The sequence below is a fragment of the Podarcis filfolensis genome (assembly GCF_964270895.1).
Source record: "Podarcis filfolensis genome assembly, chromosome: 15".
NCBI classification, from domain to species: domain Eukaryota; kingdom Metazoa; phylum Chordata; class Lepidosauria; order Squamata; family Lacertidae; genus Podarcis; species Podarcis filfolensis.
The window spans coordinates 5,775,960-5,796,851 of record NC_139618.1 but is presented as its reverse complement, the minus strand read 5'-3'; the positions used below and the strand labels follow the sequence as shown (position 1 = coordinate 5,796,851).

General features: G+C 44.1%; 1 protein-coding gene across 12 annotated transcripts in view; it reads left to right on the top strand.

Moving 5' to 3' along the window:
- The window catches only part of BCAS3 (BCAS3 microtubule associated cell migration factor), a 451,567-nt gene that overhangs the window by 15,915 nt on the left and 414,760 nt on the right, over positions 1-20,892 (top strand). For all 12 annotated transcript variants that reach the window (XM_083587575.1, XM_083587565.1, XM_083587567.1 and 9 more), the window contains 2 exons: positions 5,077-5,158; positions 13,613-13,685. In XM_083587575.1, coding sequence (XP_083443701.1) covers positions 5,077-5,158; positions 13,613-13,685 — 155 coding nt within the window. The remainder of the gene's footprint in view (positions 1-5,076; positions 5,159-13,612; positions 13,686-20,892) is intronic.

The following is a 20,892-nucleotide window of genomic DNA, read 5'->3' as shown; positions in this document are numbered from 1 at the left end:
TATAAAAGTTGTTGGGATCCTATGCTTCTGTAAATATTAAGCAACACACACACACACTCCAAGTCTGTGTATATTGAGCCAGTCCATGTGTAACATCAGGACTCACTTTGCTCCATCTCCAACTTAACTGGGGTTAAGGAATTCGCTGACACCAATGTTAGCTGTGGTTAAAGCTAACCACTACCACCCCCCAACTCCACACAAAAGTCTCTGTTTTTAAGGGAACAAATACCCTACTGTTGCCTTGCATTAGTAAACCAAAGCATAGTGCAAAATGTGCACATGGTTCTTGCACCCTCGCATAGTGCCCTTTGCTGCTGCTGCTTTGCTCTTCCCAGGGAGAGAGCGGTGAAATAAACGAGGACTGTGCAGTTCTCCGTACCTTTTCTAGAGCTCCTCTGAGAGTTCAGATTTCTAAATGCACATTGGGGAAGGGGAACCTGTGGCTCTCCAGATGTCACTGGACTCCCAGCAGCCAGCAAAGCCAGTAGTCGGGGATTATGGGAGTTGTAGTCCATTGACATCCGGAGGGCCACAGATTCCCTGTACTTTATGTACATTATTTTGGCAGTTCTTACCACAACCCTGTAAGGTAGGATAATATGATTACTGTGCAGAGAGGGTAGAATTTGAACTGGGGGCAGATTTGAATCAGGAAGACAGAGCATGTCGTTAGTGGTTAACGTCAGTGGTGCTGTGCCTTTTTTTTTTTGCAGGGGGCGGGCAGTACAGGAGATTCACTCTTAGGCACGCCAGGCAGGAGGAGTTCAAGAGTCCCTCAGGCTCAGTGTTGCATCTGCCCCAGGTCATTGAAGCTGTGCTGTTCACATGCGTAGCCAAAGGCTTCATTCTTTTCAACATGTCTGGAGAAAGTCTTCAGTTTTAAGACAACAAACGCCTTGTCGTTGTCTTGCGTTAGTGAAATCAAAGAATATTAAAATGTGGAGCTGGCTCAGAACTTCATCCGTTGCGCAAAAAAGGACAGAAACAACGGCCGCTTGTCAACTCGGATTATTAGGGTTGCCAACATTTTGAAGACATCACAGAGGTTCCGACAATTTTTGGTGGCGCCTTTAAAACCCTGCCTGCCGAAATAATGAGGATGGCTCTTTGACTGAAAAAAATTAAAGCATCTTTCCTGCCCTTTACCCAGCCACCCCTTTGTTGGACAGACAGGACTGGCCCTACTGTTAGGCAGCATAAGGCAGGTACTGAGGGGCATGGAATAGACAGAGCTGTGTGTGTCTTGCACCTCCCAAGCTAGCATACTGCCCTCTGGTGGAGGGGAGGATGCCTTGTCATCGCTGCTGTTTGATGTAACGTTTGTCCTTTCACCTCACAGCAAAATGTATTGGGCCAACCCTAGGGTTTTTGTTGTCAAGCCATCTGATTTTATGGGACTTCAGTTAATCTGCTGCTGGCTCCATTCTGTGTTTGGTTTTTCTTCTTCTTTTTGGGGGTCTTTTAAATCCTATTGACGTTTGTAACTTTTCATCCTATTGACTTTACGTTTGCATTGCCCGTTGCCTTGCGATGGCTCTCCCTAGAAGGCTCCCTGTCAATAATGCAAGCCAATGAATGAATGATTGCTTTTAGGAATTGCTGCCGCTGGAGACGGGAGGTTGGATATGGCGACTGTGATAGGAAGCCCCAAGAATGCTAAAACATTCTGACTGCTGAGTGGGGCATATCCCAAAGGAAACCCATCTTGACACCCTCTGTGCTGAAGCTGTAATGTTGAAATGGGCCCCTATAGCACCAACCTGAGGCAGGAGAAGCTGAATATTTGGAACTGTAGTTTCCTAAGGGCGCTGGGAAGTGTAGCTCTGTGTGGGGTAAACTATAGTTCTAACAGTTCTGCTTTGGGGGTAGGGGAGAAGCGTACTTTAATATTTTAGAGCACACTTGACATTATCCTGGAGGATTCAGAAGCCAACATTTTCCTCGGTACAAGCAAAATCGTGTTTTGTCTGTTTCTGTACCAGCGCTTGAATTCCCAGTTTTGATTTCTCTTCTGGGTTGTCACGCCTTTCTTCTTCATCTTTTATTTATTTATATTTCTCTTTCTCTTCCCTCCCTCCCCATATGTAAGTTATTTTCTACGGTCGGAAAATATTTGTTCGCACAGTAAGGGGAATAATATCCTATTTTGTGTTTGTTTGTTATGGATTCAAACTGGTATGCTTCCAGACAACAAAGCCTGTCATCAGGAATTAAGACATTGATTCAAATGAAGTGTTTCTTTTTTTCTTCGTCGTCTTCTTTTCCTCCTGCTTAAAATACCGGCTGCAACTGGGAAAGGGACAGAAGGCACAACTTCAGCTCCCTCTGTCTTTCTCTCTCTCTCGCAGATGGGGTGGGTGTGATGCTGCACTTAGGTTTGACAAACGGGCTCCTTGCGCCTCAGATGCAGGCCTCTTGTGTTTTTAAAGTCAATGGACCAGTGACTTTGTTCCTCATGTAGCCGGAGCTGGCAAGTCCCCTGCCTGCAGTGATGGCTGTCAGCTTGCCCTTCTGTGGCAAGGAACACCTGAGGCTGCTTTTAAGCCCTCATATCTCATTCTTAAAACCTGTCTCAGAATGTCCTTGGCTTTTTGAGAGGCAAAGGAGTGTTTCTGCGTGTAGATGCTTATAAAGGAGTTTCCACCGGGGATTCGCCACTTAGGTGGAATGTGTCCAAAATGGTAGCCATGATGAGCAGGTTTCTGTTTTGCCACAGGTGCTTTTTGAACAATTTAAAGTGCCCCCCTCCCCTCGTCTGTTCTTCTAATTACGTTTCTTTACAAACTCCATCTGGGAGTCTCTGAAGCTTTGGCAAGTTTGGGAACTGGGGATCCAGTAGCCATTTTGTTTTTCCCTCCTTCCTGCATGATTGTCTAGAGCTCCTTAGGTTAGTGGCAGGTTGCAACATTAAAACATAATATTAAAAACAGTTTAAAACGACTTACAACCACAAAAGTAAGGTGGGTCTTTAAAATATACACCTCAAGTGTCAGAAGCCAGGGCAAAGAGTTCTCTGCTTTGCATATGAGTTGTTTGCTCTGAAAACTGTCATCAAGAAGGAACCTGGGTTAAGGTTAGCTCTGCTTAAGGTTGGTGCATATGTAATTATTAAGAACATGAGAAGAGACCTTCTCATACTTCCTCTGACAGTGAAGGTAGAACATTGCTGTCATGGCTAGTAGCCCTTGATCGTTGTATCCTCCATGAGTTTTTAGAAACATTTTTAGAAGTTTGTATGGACTTGCAGCTTAGTATTTCTGGATTTGTAACCCCTTTCACTCAGCCTCCACCTGGTTCCTGACATTGTATGCTGCTTGCTTTGCCAAATTTATTCTGGGGTTCTCTCTATGTCAGCATGTTGTTGGCTTTAAGAGGTTTAGCTTCATTACATCTGTTTTAAGTTCTTTTTGATTTGGCACATTGCTTCGTAATGTTTGCCGTTTTCCCAGAATGTTTGACATTCCGTATCGGATCCATTACCAAACAGTTCTGATGAGCCGCTTACAGGAAGTCTGGAAGAATTATCCCTCGACTAACCCTGAACTGATCTCTTCTAGGATTCCATTAATGACCAAATTAATTAAAGCAGAGGTCCTCAGATCTGCTTATTAGGTGTGAGCGCCCTTGGCAGTTCCCTTTTTTTTTGGAACGCTCCTTTATCCTGCGGTTTAGAGAAGGAAAAACAAAACAGCCTTGGCCTCATCTGAGCAGCGGGAGAGGCTCCTGCTGCTCCTTACATTCTCCAGACAATGGCACGATATATGTAAAACAGTATCGTAGCACTTTAAACATCCCAAAGAATCCTGGGAACTGTAGTTTGTTAAGGGTGCTGGAACTGGAGCTTTATGAGGGGAATACATCTGCTTTAAATATAAGGTAAAGGTAAAGATAAAGGACCCCTGGATGGTTAAGTCCAGTCAAAGGCGACTATGGGGTTGCAGCCCTCATCTCGCTTTCAGGTCGAGGGAGCCAGTGTTTGTCCACAGACAGCTTTCTGGGTCATGTGGCCAGCATGACTAAACCGCTTCTGGCACAATGGAACACCGTGACAGAAACCAGACTGCACAAAAATGCTGCTTACCTTCCCGCTGCAACGGTACCTATTTATCTACTTGCACTGGCGTGCTTTCAAACTGATAGGTTGGCAGGAGCTGGGACAGAGCAATGGCAGCTCACCCCATTGCAGGGATTTGAACCGCCAACCTTCTGATCGGCAAGCCCAAGAGGTTCAGTGCTTTAGACCACAGCACCACCCGCTTTAAATATATAGTGCCGGTGGGGCCTGGGAAAGAGACTCCAGCTTTCTCATAAGGAGAGTCCTGCTCAATCAAGCCAAAAGCCTGTCTAGTCCACCATTCTGTTTCCTACCGTTGTGCATCAGATGCTTATGGGAAGCTCCCTCAGCAGGACATGAGCATAGGTAGGAGGTTCTCCTACTCATGACCTCCACTCGCTGGTATTCAGGGGAGTTGAGTTGTATCCAGTGTGCATCCAGTGTTAATCATATTCAGACCCATTGAAATCAGTGGACATGCCCAACTTACACCTGTTAATTTCAGTGAGTCTACTTGAGTATAATAACTTGACTATATACATGCCATAATGCCTCTAATCCCACAGCAAACATGTAGCCATTGTAATCTAGTAGTTTTTCATGCAAGCCAAAAATAATGGCTGATCATTATTATTTATTAAATTTATCATCTGTAGATGTCAGGGTGGTTCACAGCATAAAATATAACACAAAGTACATCATTAAACAAGAACAAAACCAAACCTATAGCCCCACATAAGCCAGTATTGGACTCTCAGATTTTTCAGTTGTTGCAGTCTCTGTTGTTGTGGAAAGAGCTTTTCATCAGGGGAAGTGATAGAAGAAATAAATAATTCTCCCCCTTCCCCAGATTACAAGAGAATCAGAACTATTATTTTAATTTTCTGGAGATTTCTTTTTTTAAAAAAATCAAGCAAACACTATTGACACAAACCATTGAAGTTGCTTTAGAATGCTAAGCAAGGGACAACACTTAAGCCTTTGCTAAGGTGTCTGTGCTTATTTATTCTGTTACACAGATCAGCGGCGAGGCTCAGGAACTTTACTCCATCCGACACGGCCCTGTCCGAGCTGCTCGGGTTCTGCCATCACCACAGATTAGTAAGTACAAAATCCTGTGTATTAACCCTCCCACCTTGATCTCTTCTAATCATCCTAGTTGCTTGTCCAAATGTTCACACATTCTGTCAATGGAATGTGAGCATCCCTTTTTGTTTTGCCATTCACCTGACCCTGCAAGAGTGACACCTGTGGTTTTTGATGCAGGGTGAGCTGAACCCTCCACCTTCCCTGACTTTCAGTCCCTGTGATTCATTCCTCTGCTTTTCTCTTGGTCTAGCCTATTTCTAGTGTCTGGGATGGGCAAAAGATTTTGGGCAACTGACTGTGGGGTGGGAACGGAGGGAGCGGGAAGGGTGAAATTTGGATGCTAAACTCAGATCTCTTTCCCTCTCCCACCAAGGTAACCAACAATGTAACCTATTAACACCATGTTCTGCCAAGTATCCAAAGCCTAATTCAGAGGTTTTCAACCTTTTTGAGTCCATGGCTCCCTTGACCAACTAAATTCTTTCTGTGGCACCCATGTGGGGCTCAGGAGCCCAGTTATGTCACCCCTTACCTGCAGAGCTGGCAGCCTCTCACCTTTTTTCGAACACCCTCCCTCAGTCTTCTCTCCTCCCCCCTCTGGTCTCTGAGCTGCCCCTCCCCCAGCCCCAAAGAGAGGTGTCTCCTCACACTGCCCCATGGGGACTTGTCTGTCCATTCTCAACAGGGCTGGCTGCCTGGGCTCCCTCACCTGCTTGCTTGCTTACTCTGAGGCCAGATCAGCTCCTGGCAGCCAGTACCCCATAGACAGCTCCAGGGGCACAATTTGCCTGTGGACCTTGTAGCCAGGGCTGCTGCAACAAACATCTGTGCAAGCCTTTGGGAGGCAAAGATGCGAGAGGGCATCAGAGGAGGGAGGAAAGGAAAGACGGACAGAGACCAGTGTTGCCCGTGGCATCCAGTGTACCAAAGCACACTGGTTGAAAACCACTGGACTAATTCAACAGTAGCTAATGTAGAGGCCTCCCAAAGTTGTTGGACTCCAACTAGCCTAGCATATGTGATCAATGGCCAGGGATGATGGGAGTTGGAGTTGAGCAGCATCTGGAGGGCACCACATTGTATGTCAGCAAAACAAGCATGTGATTACACAAACATGGCGGTGGCTGTTGCATCTACTTTGGCCATCAGGCAGGTGCTTCAGTGACCGGCTGGGGCTGTGAACTAACAACCTGAATCCGGGACAGAGTTGCCATTTTTCGTTTGCTTAGACAATACCATGTGCTCCACAAATTGTGAATCTGCTGTTGAGTACTGACCTCAGCAGCCCAAGAACCTCTGCTTTGATTCAAAATCAAGTTTCTAGCCTGTATTGTAACAATGAAAAGCTGGCAAATCAGTTTTCGCTTGGTGGTGCTGGCATCTTTCTCTGTGTGGTTTGATATTTTGCTGTACTCTTTTCTATAATATACGAGAACAATTCAGATCAGTTCATAATCATTTAGATTATTTATTGAAACATACAGTGGTACCTCGGATTAAGAACTCAATTCGTTCTGGAGGTCTGTTCTTAACCTGAAACTGATCTTAACCTGAGGTACCACTTTAGCTAATGGGGCCTCCCACTGCCGCCACTGTGCAATTTCTGTTCTCATCCTGAAGAAAAGTTCTTAACCTGAGGTACTATTTCTGGGTTAGCGGAGTCTGTAACCTGAAGCGTCTGTAACCCGAGGTACCACTGTATTTTGGTTTCTTTTTACATAGCTTAGTTAGAGAGCACAGTGCTTGATTAAAAGCAACCAGATGCATTATTGACCCGTATCTGGAATTAGATGAAAGTAAAGCCTGTAATAGGAGGCCCAGGATAGCCAATGTATGAACCAGGATTGGGAGAGGAATAAAAGAGATTTTTGTAAAGAAGGAGTGATAGCCATCAGCAGTGCTGAAACACCATTTTACTGGGGAGCTTTTTTTTCAAATATTTTTTTTTAGGTGGCTGGATGTAGTAGGGGCTGCTGGTGGATAGACTTGGCATGTTCCTTGAAAGAGATCGTACCCTGAGATAGGCCACTTGGTTCCCAGGTGTGAAAGGAAAAGCTCAGGCTTTTAACTCTGTGGCTGTTTCAACATTGTAGCTTAATAGTTTGTCAGCTGTGTTGCTAAAGCTCCGTAATCCTTTTGATGTTGGGTTCCTTAGCTGCGCCGTGCTCTTAGGAGCATAAAGCCGCTGTTGTTTGGGTGAATTATTCTGTGCCTTCGGTTTGGGAAAGATACCTGGGTGTATCTGATTGAGCAGGTTCTATAGCAACGTGTGCCTGTGTTTGTGTGTGCTTGTGTTTCCCTGGATTTGAAACTAAGGACGACCCCCTTGAAGTCTGATAGTCCAGTCCCATGGCTTTCAAATTTATCTAGTAGCGGAGGACAGCGGTGGCGTCAGGTCGGGACTTTGGGGCAGGGCTCCAGGGCCTCACTTGCAAGGTTGAGATAGAGGCACTGCAAATGCAACAGGGCCGGCTTAACCTGTTTTCAAGCAAGTTAAGTAATGCACATTGCCATTTAAAAAGCGTAAGACCTGCATAAGGCCATTAAGAACAGAGTCTAAAATTTCCTAACTGCAACCGCTGGTCAGTGGACTCTTTTAAAATAACTTTTTAATTGGGTTTAATAACAAGTATCATAATAATAATAATAAATTATTCAAATAAATAGACCAAGTCTTCTTGCACCATTTGTGTATCACAAAAATGAGCAGTAATATCTACAACACAGATAAAAAGTTGGCAACCCATGTGACGACCTGACCAATATGTTTTTATTCAGGGAACAGCCCTAAAATATCAATGATTCTGCTCATTGCAATTTTTGCTACATGAAAGTACTGCTGCTTTACTCCAATTGCAAATTACCCTATCATATCCTGCAAACATCTTGCCACTGAAAGAAAGCACATGAAAATAGGAGGCAGAAATGAGCCTTGTAGTTGCTCTTCCAACTCTGAATAATGGTGTGAAGTGAAACATCTTGCCTGGCCTTGGATTTTATTCCAAATTACACAGAATTCTGCATTGCTCACATCTGTGCCTTTGCTTTAAAAAAAAGAAAAGAAAATAAGGCAACCTAAAGGGCTGACTTAGTGTGTTTGTCTGTGTTAAATAAAGTAATAATAATTATTTAGGTTGCTCTGTAAAGGAAGGCAGATGTTTAAAACACTTGTATGTGGTCAAGCGTCTTGGGTGGCTGTTCGGCTTGCCAGTCTCTTAATACAAAAGTAATTCTTTAGCAGGCGTACTATGCAAAGCTTAACTTAGAAGGTGACCCAAAAATGGTAGCAGCTTTTAAGCAGCCTACAGATGGGGCGAGGCAGGTCTTGGTTATTATAGTGACATGTTTCTGGTTTGATGGTGGTAGAATGAAAGCTGTCCTGTGTAGACATTGAAGAGAAATTACAGAGCATAACTCTCAGGTCTTGAAACCTTTTTAGAGCTACATATTAAAATCTGGACAAAAGTTCTAATGGGTTCCATGTTTTATGAAGGCCTTTGTTGGCCGGGTTGGACCCCTCAGGTGGCAGTCTTTAAAGATGGTTAAATGCAGTCTTGCTTTACTCAACTGTAACCACCAAACTTTACCTCCTTTTAATACTAAGTTAAGAACTTAGGGGCTGGAGCAAATTCCTCTTGCTGCTATTAAGGAATAACTGACATGTTTGATTAAAGGAAAGTGTGCATGCGCGTGCGCAAACACACACGGGATGGGTCCAATGGAAAAGGCGAAAAAGGGATAGAAGGACCAACCTCAAGAGGTTGAAGAAAGAGGAATGCACTTTTTATCGTGTCGGAAATATGTTGGGTATTAGTTAAAAGTGCATTCCTCTTCCTTCAGCATCCTGAGATTGGTTCCCCCTCTTTTGTCTTTCAATATAAGGGGATGCTCTGCACCCCCCCTTTATTTCCCTCACAAGACTAGAATTGGGGACAACCTCTGTGAAATTGTTTGGTGATAGATTCACACATTCGGCTTCAACAATAGATTTCAGTAAATGTAGTTTTTTTATAAGTTCTCTGAAGCTATTTATTAGGATAAGGGTTAAGAATCAAGTTGAGAGCCACTTAAGCCGTAAAACAGCAAACAGCAACATGTGCTGGTCTCAGCAGTAGGCAACAGTGGAGGTGCATCTGTCCTACAAGCAAGTAGAGGTGGGAGAAAGGATGTCAGAGAATTCAGAAGCAGCAGCAAAAATGGTTAATGCCATGGTTCAGAAATCATATGATCAGTATTCACTGTTGTTGCTGTTAGCCCAAACAAAATGTAACTGATTACACACACAAACACACATTGAGATTCTTTTGCAATGAAATGAATGGGGTGAAATAATGTAAGGACCATGTAACTTGCATCGTTTATGTAATCAACTTTCTAAGTTTTGTAATTTTGTGACTGTGGACAGTGAGACAAATAATGCCATTTTTGGTGGAAGACAAACAGCAGTGGAATGGAAACAGCACTGCATGCAACAAACCCAGAGCAGAAAGGAAAATGATGCCCTCTTACATCCCTACCTGGGAGAAAAGTGTTGTAGCAGCCTTTGCTGACCTGGTGCCATCCGGCTGTTTTGGACTACAACACCCATTGACCCCCAGCCAGCACAATTGGCGTTGTAGTCCAAAATAGCTGGAGGATGCCAGGTTGTATATTAACTTGTACCACTGATTCAAATTGGCAAAGTCCCCTGTTCACTCAGTTCCCACCTCCATGTTACTGTATGTGTAGACCAGGCAGGTACCAAGCCAAACCAACTGTGTGAAAATGCCTTTTCACTACTCTTGGCAAGGCTTTGAGCGTTGGGTTGTCTTTTGTATGCATGCCTTTTTCTTTTTTAATTGACAATGGCTCAGTCTGACACAGCTTGTGAAATTCCCTCTGCTTAATGGAAACTTTCATTATGTTTTTTCTTTGTTTCAGATAGGCTGGATGATGACAGACCCCCCCCCCTTTCCCATTTTCTTTCTTTTTATATAAAAACCCCGAAATTCCTCTAAACAGGATTGCGGAGGAGATGGCGCCTCATTGGCAGGGGAGACAGATTTCATTACTTTAATTGTGTGGTTTATCGGGATCTTCAGCTTTTGCTTTTTTTGTGTGGGGGTGTGGGGCGGGGGGTTGAGGGTTAAATTCTATCAAATGCAACAGTGTTATGACAGAATTAAAAGGATTTGAAATAAAGGAGTTTAAGAGAGAGGCCTTTGCAGCGGGATTTCGGTAGTTTTTGATTTGATGGATTTGCCGAGCTGTGGGCTTAAGAGAGAGAGAGAGGACCCCTCCCCCATACTGTCTTTTGCCATTTTGTTAAACATGTTGCACAGGGCAGGTGTAGCGTGGCAAGTTGCACATATGAAGCAAACACACACACACACACACACACAAAAGCAAGCAAAGAAACCATGTAATCCACCCATAACTGAGAAGAATTTAATCCTACCCACCTCCCACTGAGGAATGTAAGAAGGCATCATTTTCATTTCGCCCTTCATTTGCTCATGCAGCACTGTTTCATTTCTGCCACAGTTCGTATTCTGCCCAGAGCTACATTATTCACCTTTCTGTTTGCTGTGGCGTAATTAAGTAGGTTCTGTAACCCCCGCATCAGTGGGCGGACGCCTGTAGTAATAAAAACCTACATTTGTTGAAATCTATTGTTGAAGCTGAATATGTGGTTTTTGTTGAATTTTACTGTCTCCAAAATGTGAGAGTTCAGTCTCACATGCCACCTAAAACATGGTTTTTTTTTGGGGGGGGGGGGTCTGTTTTAAAATAGATTTAGCATTTGGTTGCTGGTGCCTTTTTATTCCTCAAAATTCAAACATTTATGCTCCATGATTCGGTTATATTTATTTATGAGAGTATTTATAAACCACACACACACAAACACACACACATATATAATGTAATCAAGATGGTGAACAAGAAAATAGTTAAAACATCATAAATGTATGAACTAATAATATGCAGAACAAATGACCAATACTGAATCAGATTAATTTTCTAAAGACACTTGGTGAATTAGAAATGTTTTCAGAAGGTCTTGATTCCCTCTTCCCCTCTTTGGTTTTATTCCCCACCTGCAACTTGGAGTCAACCTTATGTGGCTCCTGGTGTCCACGGAGCATGCTCAATTCTTGGGTTGTTCTTTTGCAAATCTTGGGGTTTGCCTGATGTCCTGCGTCCACTCAGTCGAGGACAACGGTCAGCAGTTAAATTCTTTATTGACAAAAGCATGCATTTACAGCAGCTGCTAAGGTGCACAGAATATGCACACACACACACACACACACACACACACACACACACACACTTCTTGCGACTGTGTTGCTGGCATTAACTTTTCCAGGTTGGTGCCTGGGAGAGCAGTTGAAGCGACAGAGGGGCCACACACATCCTGGGCTTATGTACCCTCGTCAGATGGAGTGTGCTTACACAACCTGAGACTTCTCCTATATGGAAATTGCCACTGTGCTTGCCTCTTCAAGCCCCTTTTAGTTCTAGGAGACAGTGGGGCATGGGAGGTCGGAGTTTCGGCTTGCCCGCCCTTTGCCTGAACAGCCTCTCATTCCACTTCTGACATGTCCTGTTCCCCCTCCTCTGCCACTGACTGCTCAGACTCTTCCCCTTCCTCCAGCCCTGGCTCCTGCCTTGTGGGTGTCACAGAACCCCATACATATCTGGCTCCTGCTCCTGGGTCCACCTCCACCCCCCTTGCCTCTGCCCTACGCTCTACAGAGCTCTGCCAGTCCCAGACACCCAAGCATGCTGGTTTCAGAGGCCCTGAAATCTTACTGTTGAGCTTGGTATTAGAAGAGGTCTAATTAGAAGCCTGTTGTAGCCCATGTTAACATTTCTTCCATATTCTGTTCTGTAAGATGATTCTTTCTGGTATACAGAATATTTGAAGCAACTGGTCTGTTGCAAGTGGCTGTTTTTTATATTGTTTTTAAAAAGAGCTTTAAATGTTTATCAACAGGTTGGTTGAAATAATGCAAATGTGACTCGCAGAAGGCTCTGTTGATGGTGAAACTGTCTGTGAGTCATTAAACGCAGAATAAACCAAGACATAATTAGGAAGGGGAAGTTCCATAGATGATTGGTAAACCTTTTATGCACTTAAATTTGTACCCATTCTCTTTAATCTTCTTGAGGACTGTTGAGTGAAAAATCTGTTTGCCTGTGTTAATGGTTTTTCTCTTTCAGATTATTTCAGATTAATGCATTTAGAAGTACACAGTTAAACTGTGAATTAAGCTTTGATGGAATGGCTTTTCAACAATACTTTCTGTTGATCAAATAACCTGGATTCTAATGAGAGGCAAAACCAACTGTTAAAGGCCCCGCAGTTCACTTTTTAGAACAGGGTTGTTCATTTTGTTGTTCCTTGGTTATTTAATTTCTGAATAGGGAACAGAACATTCTGCACTATAGTCAATTGAGTTTCTTTAAGTGGCCCATTGTTGGATCTTTGCAAATATTGCAAACTATCTTTGCAGGTGCCTTCCTCCCTGCTTCATAGTCACGTTGATCTTGCATTGTGATGGACATTGAGTTCTTTCAGGCAACTGGTTTATACGGCATTTATCCTGATTTGTTTACAGGATGGTTAGACTATGAACCTTTCCAGACTGTTTTTTTTTTGGGTTGGTGTGTTCTGCAGCACATCATTGGCACAATAATAGTGCATTAATGGTGGCTCTATACTGGGCCATCCCCACGTAATTTTGCTTTATTAGTTGTTCTGTTACACTTCCTCAGTGTTACTGTATTATTGGTTTCTGGAGAGGTATTATTGTGCTAAAGTGTAACAAAAAGAGGAACAGATAGCACCATTGCCCGGGACATTTGTGCTATGAAAAGTTACAGGTTTTCAAATGAGTGAGACATGCACTCATTTGAATGGAAGCAGTATGTCCATCCTGAAACTTTTGCATCTGCAAATTGTATTGAAAGCAGGATCGTATATAACTGCCCTGAAGCTATCAGGAGCACAAATCGTCAGGAACGCACAATGAAGAGGGCTCCTGGAGGGCCCTTCCTTGAACATTAGTTCAGATTTGTTTAGAAAATATGAAACAGAGCATTCGGCCTGCATCTGTCCTGATTTGCTTGTGGGGTGTTTTACACGTCTTCCCGCTAACCATTTGTTCATTCCACACTTTTTGAACCATTTGCTCGTTGCTTTCCAAACCGCAAAAAAATGTTTTGATTTGGGTGACAAGAACCATTTAATCCACTTTAACTGTGCAGACATAAAATTCCGGTATGCCCTTGAATCTCTCCCACAACAAAAGTGACCATCTGGAGGTACCTACTGTTGTGTATGCAGGTATTGTGACTGGTGAAGCCAGAGGACAGGCCTCTATTTCAAGCACTGGCAAAAAAAAAAAAATGTAAAACCAAAATACTATTCGAATGAAGAAGTCATTTTGGATTTTTGTTTTGTTTTTGTTTTACTCTATTCAGGTCCTCAGAAGAGTGATAACTTTGCTGAGAAGAGGCCTCTCCTTGCTGTGTGTAAAAGCATTGGATCTTCTGGGTAAGTTGACTGGTTCCAGATGGGTAGCTGTGTTAGCGCTGGTTGCAACAAAACAGAACAGAGCTATGTGACACTTGAAAGACCCAATTCAGAGCCTGCTTCTTCCTCCATCTTCTGTTAATTTCTTAGTTGATTCTTGGATATTAATTTTCTCTATGATTCATCAATAGTAACATCTCCAAAGGATAGCAGGTGTCTTCCGCCCTGCCCCCAAATACTTCTTGCTCCCTCAGCTTTCAGACACAGCAGGTTGCATCTGACCAACTATGTTGTACTCAGACTTAGACCCATTGAAATTAATGGACCAAAGTTTATCTGAGAGGCCAGTATATTTGTATTTAATGGCTTCAGTCTAGACTAATTTGGGGTTTATTCATGCTTCCTCTTGTCCCTGCTGCTTTGCCCCAGGGAAAACTGCTCTTTAGTGCTCAATTGGCACAAACAGCAATTGAGATTTCTGTGGATTGTTGTGTGTTTTGAGCTAAAGAGCAAGTTTCCCCTGGGAAAGGAGCGGGGCAAGGGGACCTTGAAAGTGTGGGTCAAGCAGAAAGCCTCTTGTACTTGGCTTTCAAGCTTAGGACAAGCAGAAGTGTTGGCGAGTCTGTAGTTGAACTTGTTCCCACTGAAATCAGTGGCTTTAAGTCATGACTAATTTATCTGGATCCAATCCAAAGTGTATAGCAAATCCTTGCTATGTTGTTTCTAAGACTATAAAACAAAGAACAGTTTAATAGCCAATTGTAGCAATGGGTGGATTTTCCCCCTCCTTCCTTTTAACAAACAAAAAAGGAAAGAAAAAGCTGTATTCTGTGCCCAGTACCACATTCTGCACTTTTCCTACTGCAGTGGTACCTCAGGTTAAGAACTTAATTCATTCTGGAGGTCTGTTCTTAACCTGAAACTGTTCTTAACCTGAGGTACCACTTTAGCTAATGAGGCCTCCCACTGCCACCGCCGCACAATTTCTATTCTCATCCTGAAGCAAAGTTACTATTTCTGGGTTAGCGGAGTCTGTAACCTGAAGCGTCTGTAACCGAGGTACCACTGTATTCTGTGGAATTGCAGCCTGCACACAGCTTAACCAATGAGGCATGGAGTTGCACATCTTCCAAATCTCTCATTCCACTCCCACCAGGCTTGCTCTTAAGATGTGCCTAGTGGATGGCGCCTATTGTGTTTTAGCTGCTTTGGGTTGGGGGGAGAGAGGCTGTTAACTGATCGTCCTTTAGGATATGTTTACAACTCCCAACGCTGTTTACACTGGAGATTATACGCTTGTCAGGATGTTTATAATCCCACAAGCAGCCTTTTTGGTCAAAAGGTCTGCACGTACTTAGGGGGCCACGAATGCCGCTTTGCGGTTGTCTGCAGGGACTTCTCTCCATAACTTACATCCAGTCCCATCCTCCAAGGTAACCCAAGAAGCGTTTGGAAGTCAGCCCAGGGGCAAATGGGGATGTCAAGACCATAGTTGAGCCTGCATATTTTGTGCTTAGTAGGGGCAAGGCAGTGGAAGATTATGCGTCAAGGGTAGTTGAGCTGCAGTCATTCCTAATTATGTGCTCCGCCTTTATTATTTGGTTTCTTCTTCTTCTTCTGCAGTGGGTTAGAGCAAGGAGCTAGGTTGCATCTGACCGTAAAGTCCTCTTTACAGCCTCCTCTAGCTTTGGTAGGCATTGCATAATTATGTATTGCCCACATCCTTTCATGCCCTTCTGGGAGCCACATCATGAGGACTAGAAATGTGGGTTTAAAGAAAAAAAGTTGAGAGAATGCTGAAATTCTAGCCCATCGGCTGGGTTTTGGGGGCCTTGTTGCAACCTTTTCTCATGGGGGAGGTGCTCCAACCCATTGAACATTTGGTTGCCCTTTTCTGCTTAGAGAATAGGAGAGTTAAGATGGGGCATGACAGACGTGTGTAGAATTATTCATGGCATGGAGAAAATGGACAGGGAGACATTTTTCTCCCACTCATATATTGCTAGAACTTGGGGACATAAAATGAAGTTGGATGTTGGAAAATTCAGAACAGATAAAAGGAAAGGCTTTTTTCACACACCACGTAGTTATACTGTGGAATTTGCTCCCACAAGAGGTAATGGTGGCCCCCAACTTGGAAGGCCTAAAAAGGAGGAATATTAATGGAGCATAAGGTTATCCATGGCTTCTAGCCATGCTGACTGTGTTGCGCCTCCACTGTTGGAGGCAGCATAGCTCTGAATACTAGTTGCTGGGAGTCACAAGTGGGAAGAGCACTGATGCACTCAGTTCCTGCTTGCAGGCTTCCCATTGGGAGAATCTAGTTGACCACTGTGAGAACAGAATGCTGGACTTAATAGGACATTGGTGTGATCCAGAAGGCACTTCTTAACATTCTTTTCCTGTCAACTGAAGAGCTAAGCAACATCTGCTGTCAAAACTCAGGATCTGGGGCATGTTTGGTTGGCATGGTGCTCTGGCTAGGTTTGTTGGCCATTATCTGCATGGAGTTGAACCCTGTGGTTGTATGCTCCAGGCTCTCTGGACATTGTTGGATTCTCACTCCCATCAGCACCAGCCTGCATGGCAATGCTCAGGACAATGGGAGTTGTAGTCTGGCAACTTCTGGAAGGTCACAGGTTCCCCATCCCTGCTGCAGGTGAAGAGTAGTTGCTGTTGGTGTCTGTCAAGCTGTCTCTCAGGAAATCTCGCTGATCATCTCATTGAGCTGCCCCAGCTAATGTTTTGAAGGTCAGAGATCTGAAAGCTCCACCAATTTGGAGGGAGGAAAGCAAAAGAGGGCAGCATACAACATTTCTTCCACCTTTTGCTCAAGGGCCTCTGCTTCAGCCTGCAGAACTGACCTAGTGTAACCCAGTTGCGTGAGAGGAGGATTGCAAATGGTGCTTCACTTCCTGCCCTTGCACCAGCAGTGGTTAGTTTTGTGCTGACCTGAGATTACTGAGTCAGTACATGTGCTACATTTCTCAAGCAAGAAAACAAACAAAGGTCCTCCAGTCTCTTCTGTTCATCGTAAAATGCCTTCACACAGAGCTGTTGCATGAGGCCCCATTTGGTAACCTGCAGATTAAGTGTTCCTTGCCATTTTGTACACGTTCCAAGTGAGCTGTTGTGTCCTTGCAATTTATATGCTGCGTGTTCTCTTTTCTGCCCACCCCCAATATTAAATTACCGTTCTCTCTCAATCCAAAGAAGCCCTTGCATGTGGAAAAAGAGGTATTGTTATTCCTTTTCGAGCTGGCCCTAGCGTTATGCAGCGAGTAAGACAACTGCTTCAGGCAGCAGGTCCTGAGGGGTCAGGAGTGAACAGGGCTGCGTGGGCCGCACAATCTGCCTTGCTAGAGTGCTGCTCTTAACTGTGATGCTGGGCCATATTCCATCACCAGGACTGAAGTAAGGTTCATGTGCCACCAGTTGGGTTGACTTTTGCATGTGGAATAAGGGCAAATTTAGTATGGCGTAAGCTTTTTGTGGATCAGAGCCCACTTCCATTTTTTTAGCACCGAACAAATTAAAATAGTAAGTAGCAACATTGATCCTTGGGTATTAGTAAGTGCCTCAGCCAGCATTTCATGGCATATTTTTTTAATGGAGTTCCCTTCCTTTTTGTCCTTGTAAATCCAGGCTCCAAGCTGTGAGTTGCGTGGGCGTAAGGCAAGGAGCCAGGCTGTATTAAAGGTGACTCATAGTCAACTCTCAGGCCTATACATGGTTGTCTTTTTCGTGTGTGTGCTACATTTACGGGGGCGGAAGCGGCATATACTGTGAGACATGCGACTGTGGCAGGCGTCTCTCGATTGGAGGGGGGTAAGAGTTTCTGGTTTAAACGATGAGAATTCTGCACACATTCCAGTCTACTGCACGAGAAGGGCTTATTTACAAACATGTTAATATACTGTTTAACTGTCTCTCACAGTTCCTGGAACAGCTGCTTTCTGTTCCATCACTTGCCTTTTGGTGGGACTCTTGAGGAGGGTGAGCTCCTCTTAAGGATGATTGGGCACCTAGTGAAGGGCCTATGCGAGGCACGGGGGCCGCATTCCCCCAGGAGCCACCTTCCAGGGGCCGCACGCCAATGGTGGCAAGAGCCAGTGGTGAAAGAGAACAGGCAGAGCTTTGTTACCATAGATTACAATGGCATTGCTCATATACCAAAGAACATCAAGTCCAGCATCCTCTTCTCACAGTAGCCAACCTGATGCCTATGGACAGCATGCACGCAGGATCTCTGCACAACAGCCCTTCTCCCCATTTCTGCTCGTGAAAATCCACCAGCATTTTAATGCAATTTTCTTCTAATATTAACTCATTTGTATGTGCATACACATTTTTGCAAAGCAGCCCCATCCTAAATTAATGCAATTTTGTGTTAATTTAACTAACATATGCATTTGTATGGACGTTTTTATACACTTTATAGACATTTTCCCGCATATTACTTGGCTGGAGGATCACATTGCAAAATTCAGAAAAGTGCTTACTTCAAAGGATGATTGTGCTTCAATTCTCATATTGTTTGTAAAGTGCATTTTCTGCACACTGAATCATATTTCTCCCCAGTTCCTAGCTTTCAGCAGCTTGTCCCCTGTGCAACAAGGTCAGCCTAATCAAGGCATTGCCTTTATTTAGGTGTTGGGTTTTTTTCTTATGGGTCAATGCAGCTACTTTTTTTTTGCTTTATATATGACATGTTTAGTATGTGCTCTCCACCCCTATGTGGCTGGAGTTCAACCTAGGACAGGGATGGGACACCTCAGTTCCTTGGGCCCAGTGTGGCTCTCCAGGCATCTCTTTCAGGACCTTGGGACTCTCCTCAGACCACACCCCTCGCCAGCCCTGCTTTGAACCCTCCTTGAGTGTTTTTGCCTGGCTTGAGTGTGTCCTTGAACTCTGATAATGCTTCTTGCTTTCCTGGATGGAGAACAGAAAGATGCATGAATGTGTGGAAACTAGCCCATGTGCAGAAAGGTGAAATTTGCATTTGTTACTATGTCTTCTTTTGCCTCTGGCCCCGCATGTGGCCCCTGGAAGGTTTCCTAGGAAGGAATCTGGCCCTTGGGCTGAAGAAATTTCCCCACCCCTGTCAAGGATATTGCATGTTCCCAGGGTGCTTGTTGCCACCTCCTTTTCAGAGATTGCAAAGGTTCCTACTGCCTACCCCTCCAGTAGGCTCAGGGGCCAGTTCCAGTACACCATGGAGTCATAAAAGCGCTCCACATCACACTCCAGCTTGATCCTTGCCTTGACATTTTTTCCACACAGCCCCCCCCAACCTCTGAAAAGGGTCTAATGGAGCCTGCTTGGTTCCCCTGCATCATGTGCTCCTGCTGGCATTGTCCCCTCCTATTCCAACCACTGAAAAGGATGCAGCCTTGATGCACAAATGGAAAACAGATTGTGTCTCCTGGCAGACTTTGTGATGCTGGATTCATTGCTGCTTCAGCTAACTTTGGGGCCTTAGATTACAAGATTTGCAAATTGAAGGAAAACCCTTTTTCCCCCTCAACCCCAACCCTAAATGAAGGAACATCTGCAGAAACTCTGCTTTTTAGCACAAGCTTGGAGAAGCAGCATCGAGAAGAGGAGGCAAGTTGGGGTGGGGGGCAGATCATGAAGAAAACTCGTTGAACAGCTTGAAAATATGTTGAGCAGGGGAATATAAGAGATTAAAAATACATAGAATCAAACTTGAGTTATTTGAAACGTGCCCCCCGCAAAAGACCCTGAAACTAATTGCTTTCTCAGAAATTCAGGAAGTATTTAGTGATGTTATGTGCAGTAGCAATTGGGATGTTTAAGGAGCAGGAAAACTAGCTGAGCCTTCCTCTTGGTGGTGTTTGCTTGTCTGCATAGGGATACATTTTGGAATCTTGCTGTGAAAGAAATGTTAATACTGGGAATCCCTGATAATCCTCAGCAAGGCCTCTACGGGCCTGAATAATATGTCATCCACACTGTTTCAGTTAAGAGGTATTTTTATTTAGGCTTCTAAAACTATGGTGTTGTAGCAAACATTAGTCATTCTCAGAAGGGAATGCCTGTGACTAACACAGGCCCAGTAATTTCAATGGGTCTACATTTAGTTGGATTATACCCATAATTATTTCTAGGCCCTGGCGTCAACAGACATCACCTTTTGAAACTGTTGGGGTTCCAGCACCTTGGAGAGGCCTAGCCATGAAGCCTGCCCCTGGAACCTTATCCTTTTTAACTGTCCAATCAGCACCGGGAAACTGAGTCTGGGAGCTGCCATTTTATTTTCCCATGATGACACTCAAGGGCATTCTGGGAAATTTGAAACATCACCTGCCTGCACCCAGCCCATTCAGCTGTCACCACTATCAGATAAGCCTGTCAGGGTCATGGGCATAGAAGGAGGCTCTCTAGGGAGCATTTAAGCTGGAATTGGGCTTGATGGGAACATTGCTGTGGCATAACAGACTTGAGAGAGAAGAGGCGCCTACAGGCTGTTCATTGCAGCTCTCTTACTGCATGATGAGTCTGGAAAAACCTTAATTTGGACAAGAGAGATAAAAGGCGAGGGATCTATCCATTGATGTTCTACTCAGAGTAGGCCTATTGAAATGGATGGGCCTAAATTAGTCAAGTCCATTAATTTCAATGGATCTTCTCTGAGTATGACTAACATTGGATATAATTGTCTTTAGCGGTTTTCATTGTTTTACGGTTGTTTGGTGTGCTTGTTACCCTAGACTAGGCATAGGCAACCTCGGCCCTCCAGATGTTTTGGGACTACAATTCCCACCATCCCTGACCACTGGTCCTGTTAGCTAGGGAGGATGGGAGTTGTAGTCCCAAAACATCTGGAGGGCCGAGTTTGCCTACGCCTGCCCTAGACACCTTTGAGAGGAAGGCAGGATTTAAATTTCAACAACAACAACATAACCCATTAAAACCACTGCCCCTTGTCTTACACTGGTATCACCACCCCCACCATCACCTGCATTTATATCCCACCTTTATGCAGACTAAAGGCAGCTTTAACAAATTAAAACAAGGCAGATAAAATACAAAAAAACTAAAAACACATAACAGAAAATAGTTAAAAAGTAATTGAACTATATCAAAATAATGTATGCCACAGAACTCATAAAAAATGGGTATATTTTGCCTCCACCTCCCTAAAACAACGCCTGTCTTCATTTGAGCTTTTCTTACACACTGATCTTATGCACACTCACATGCA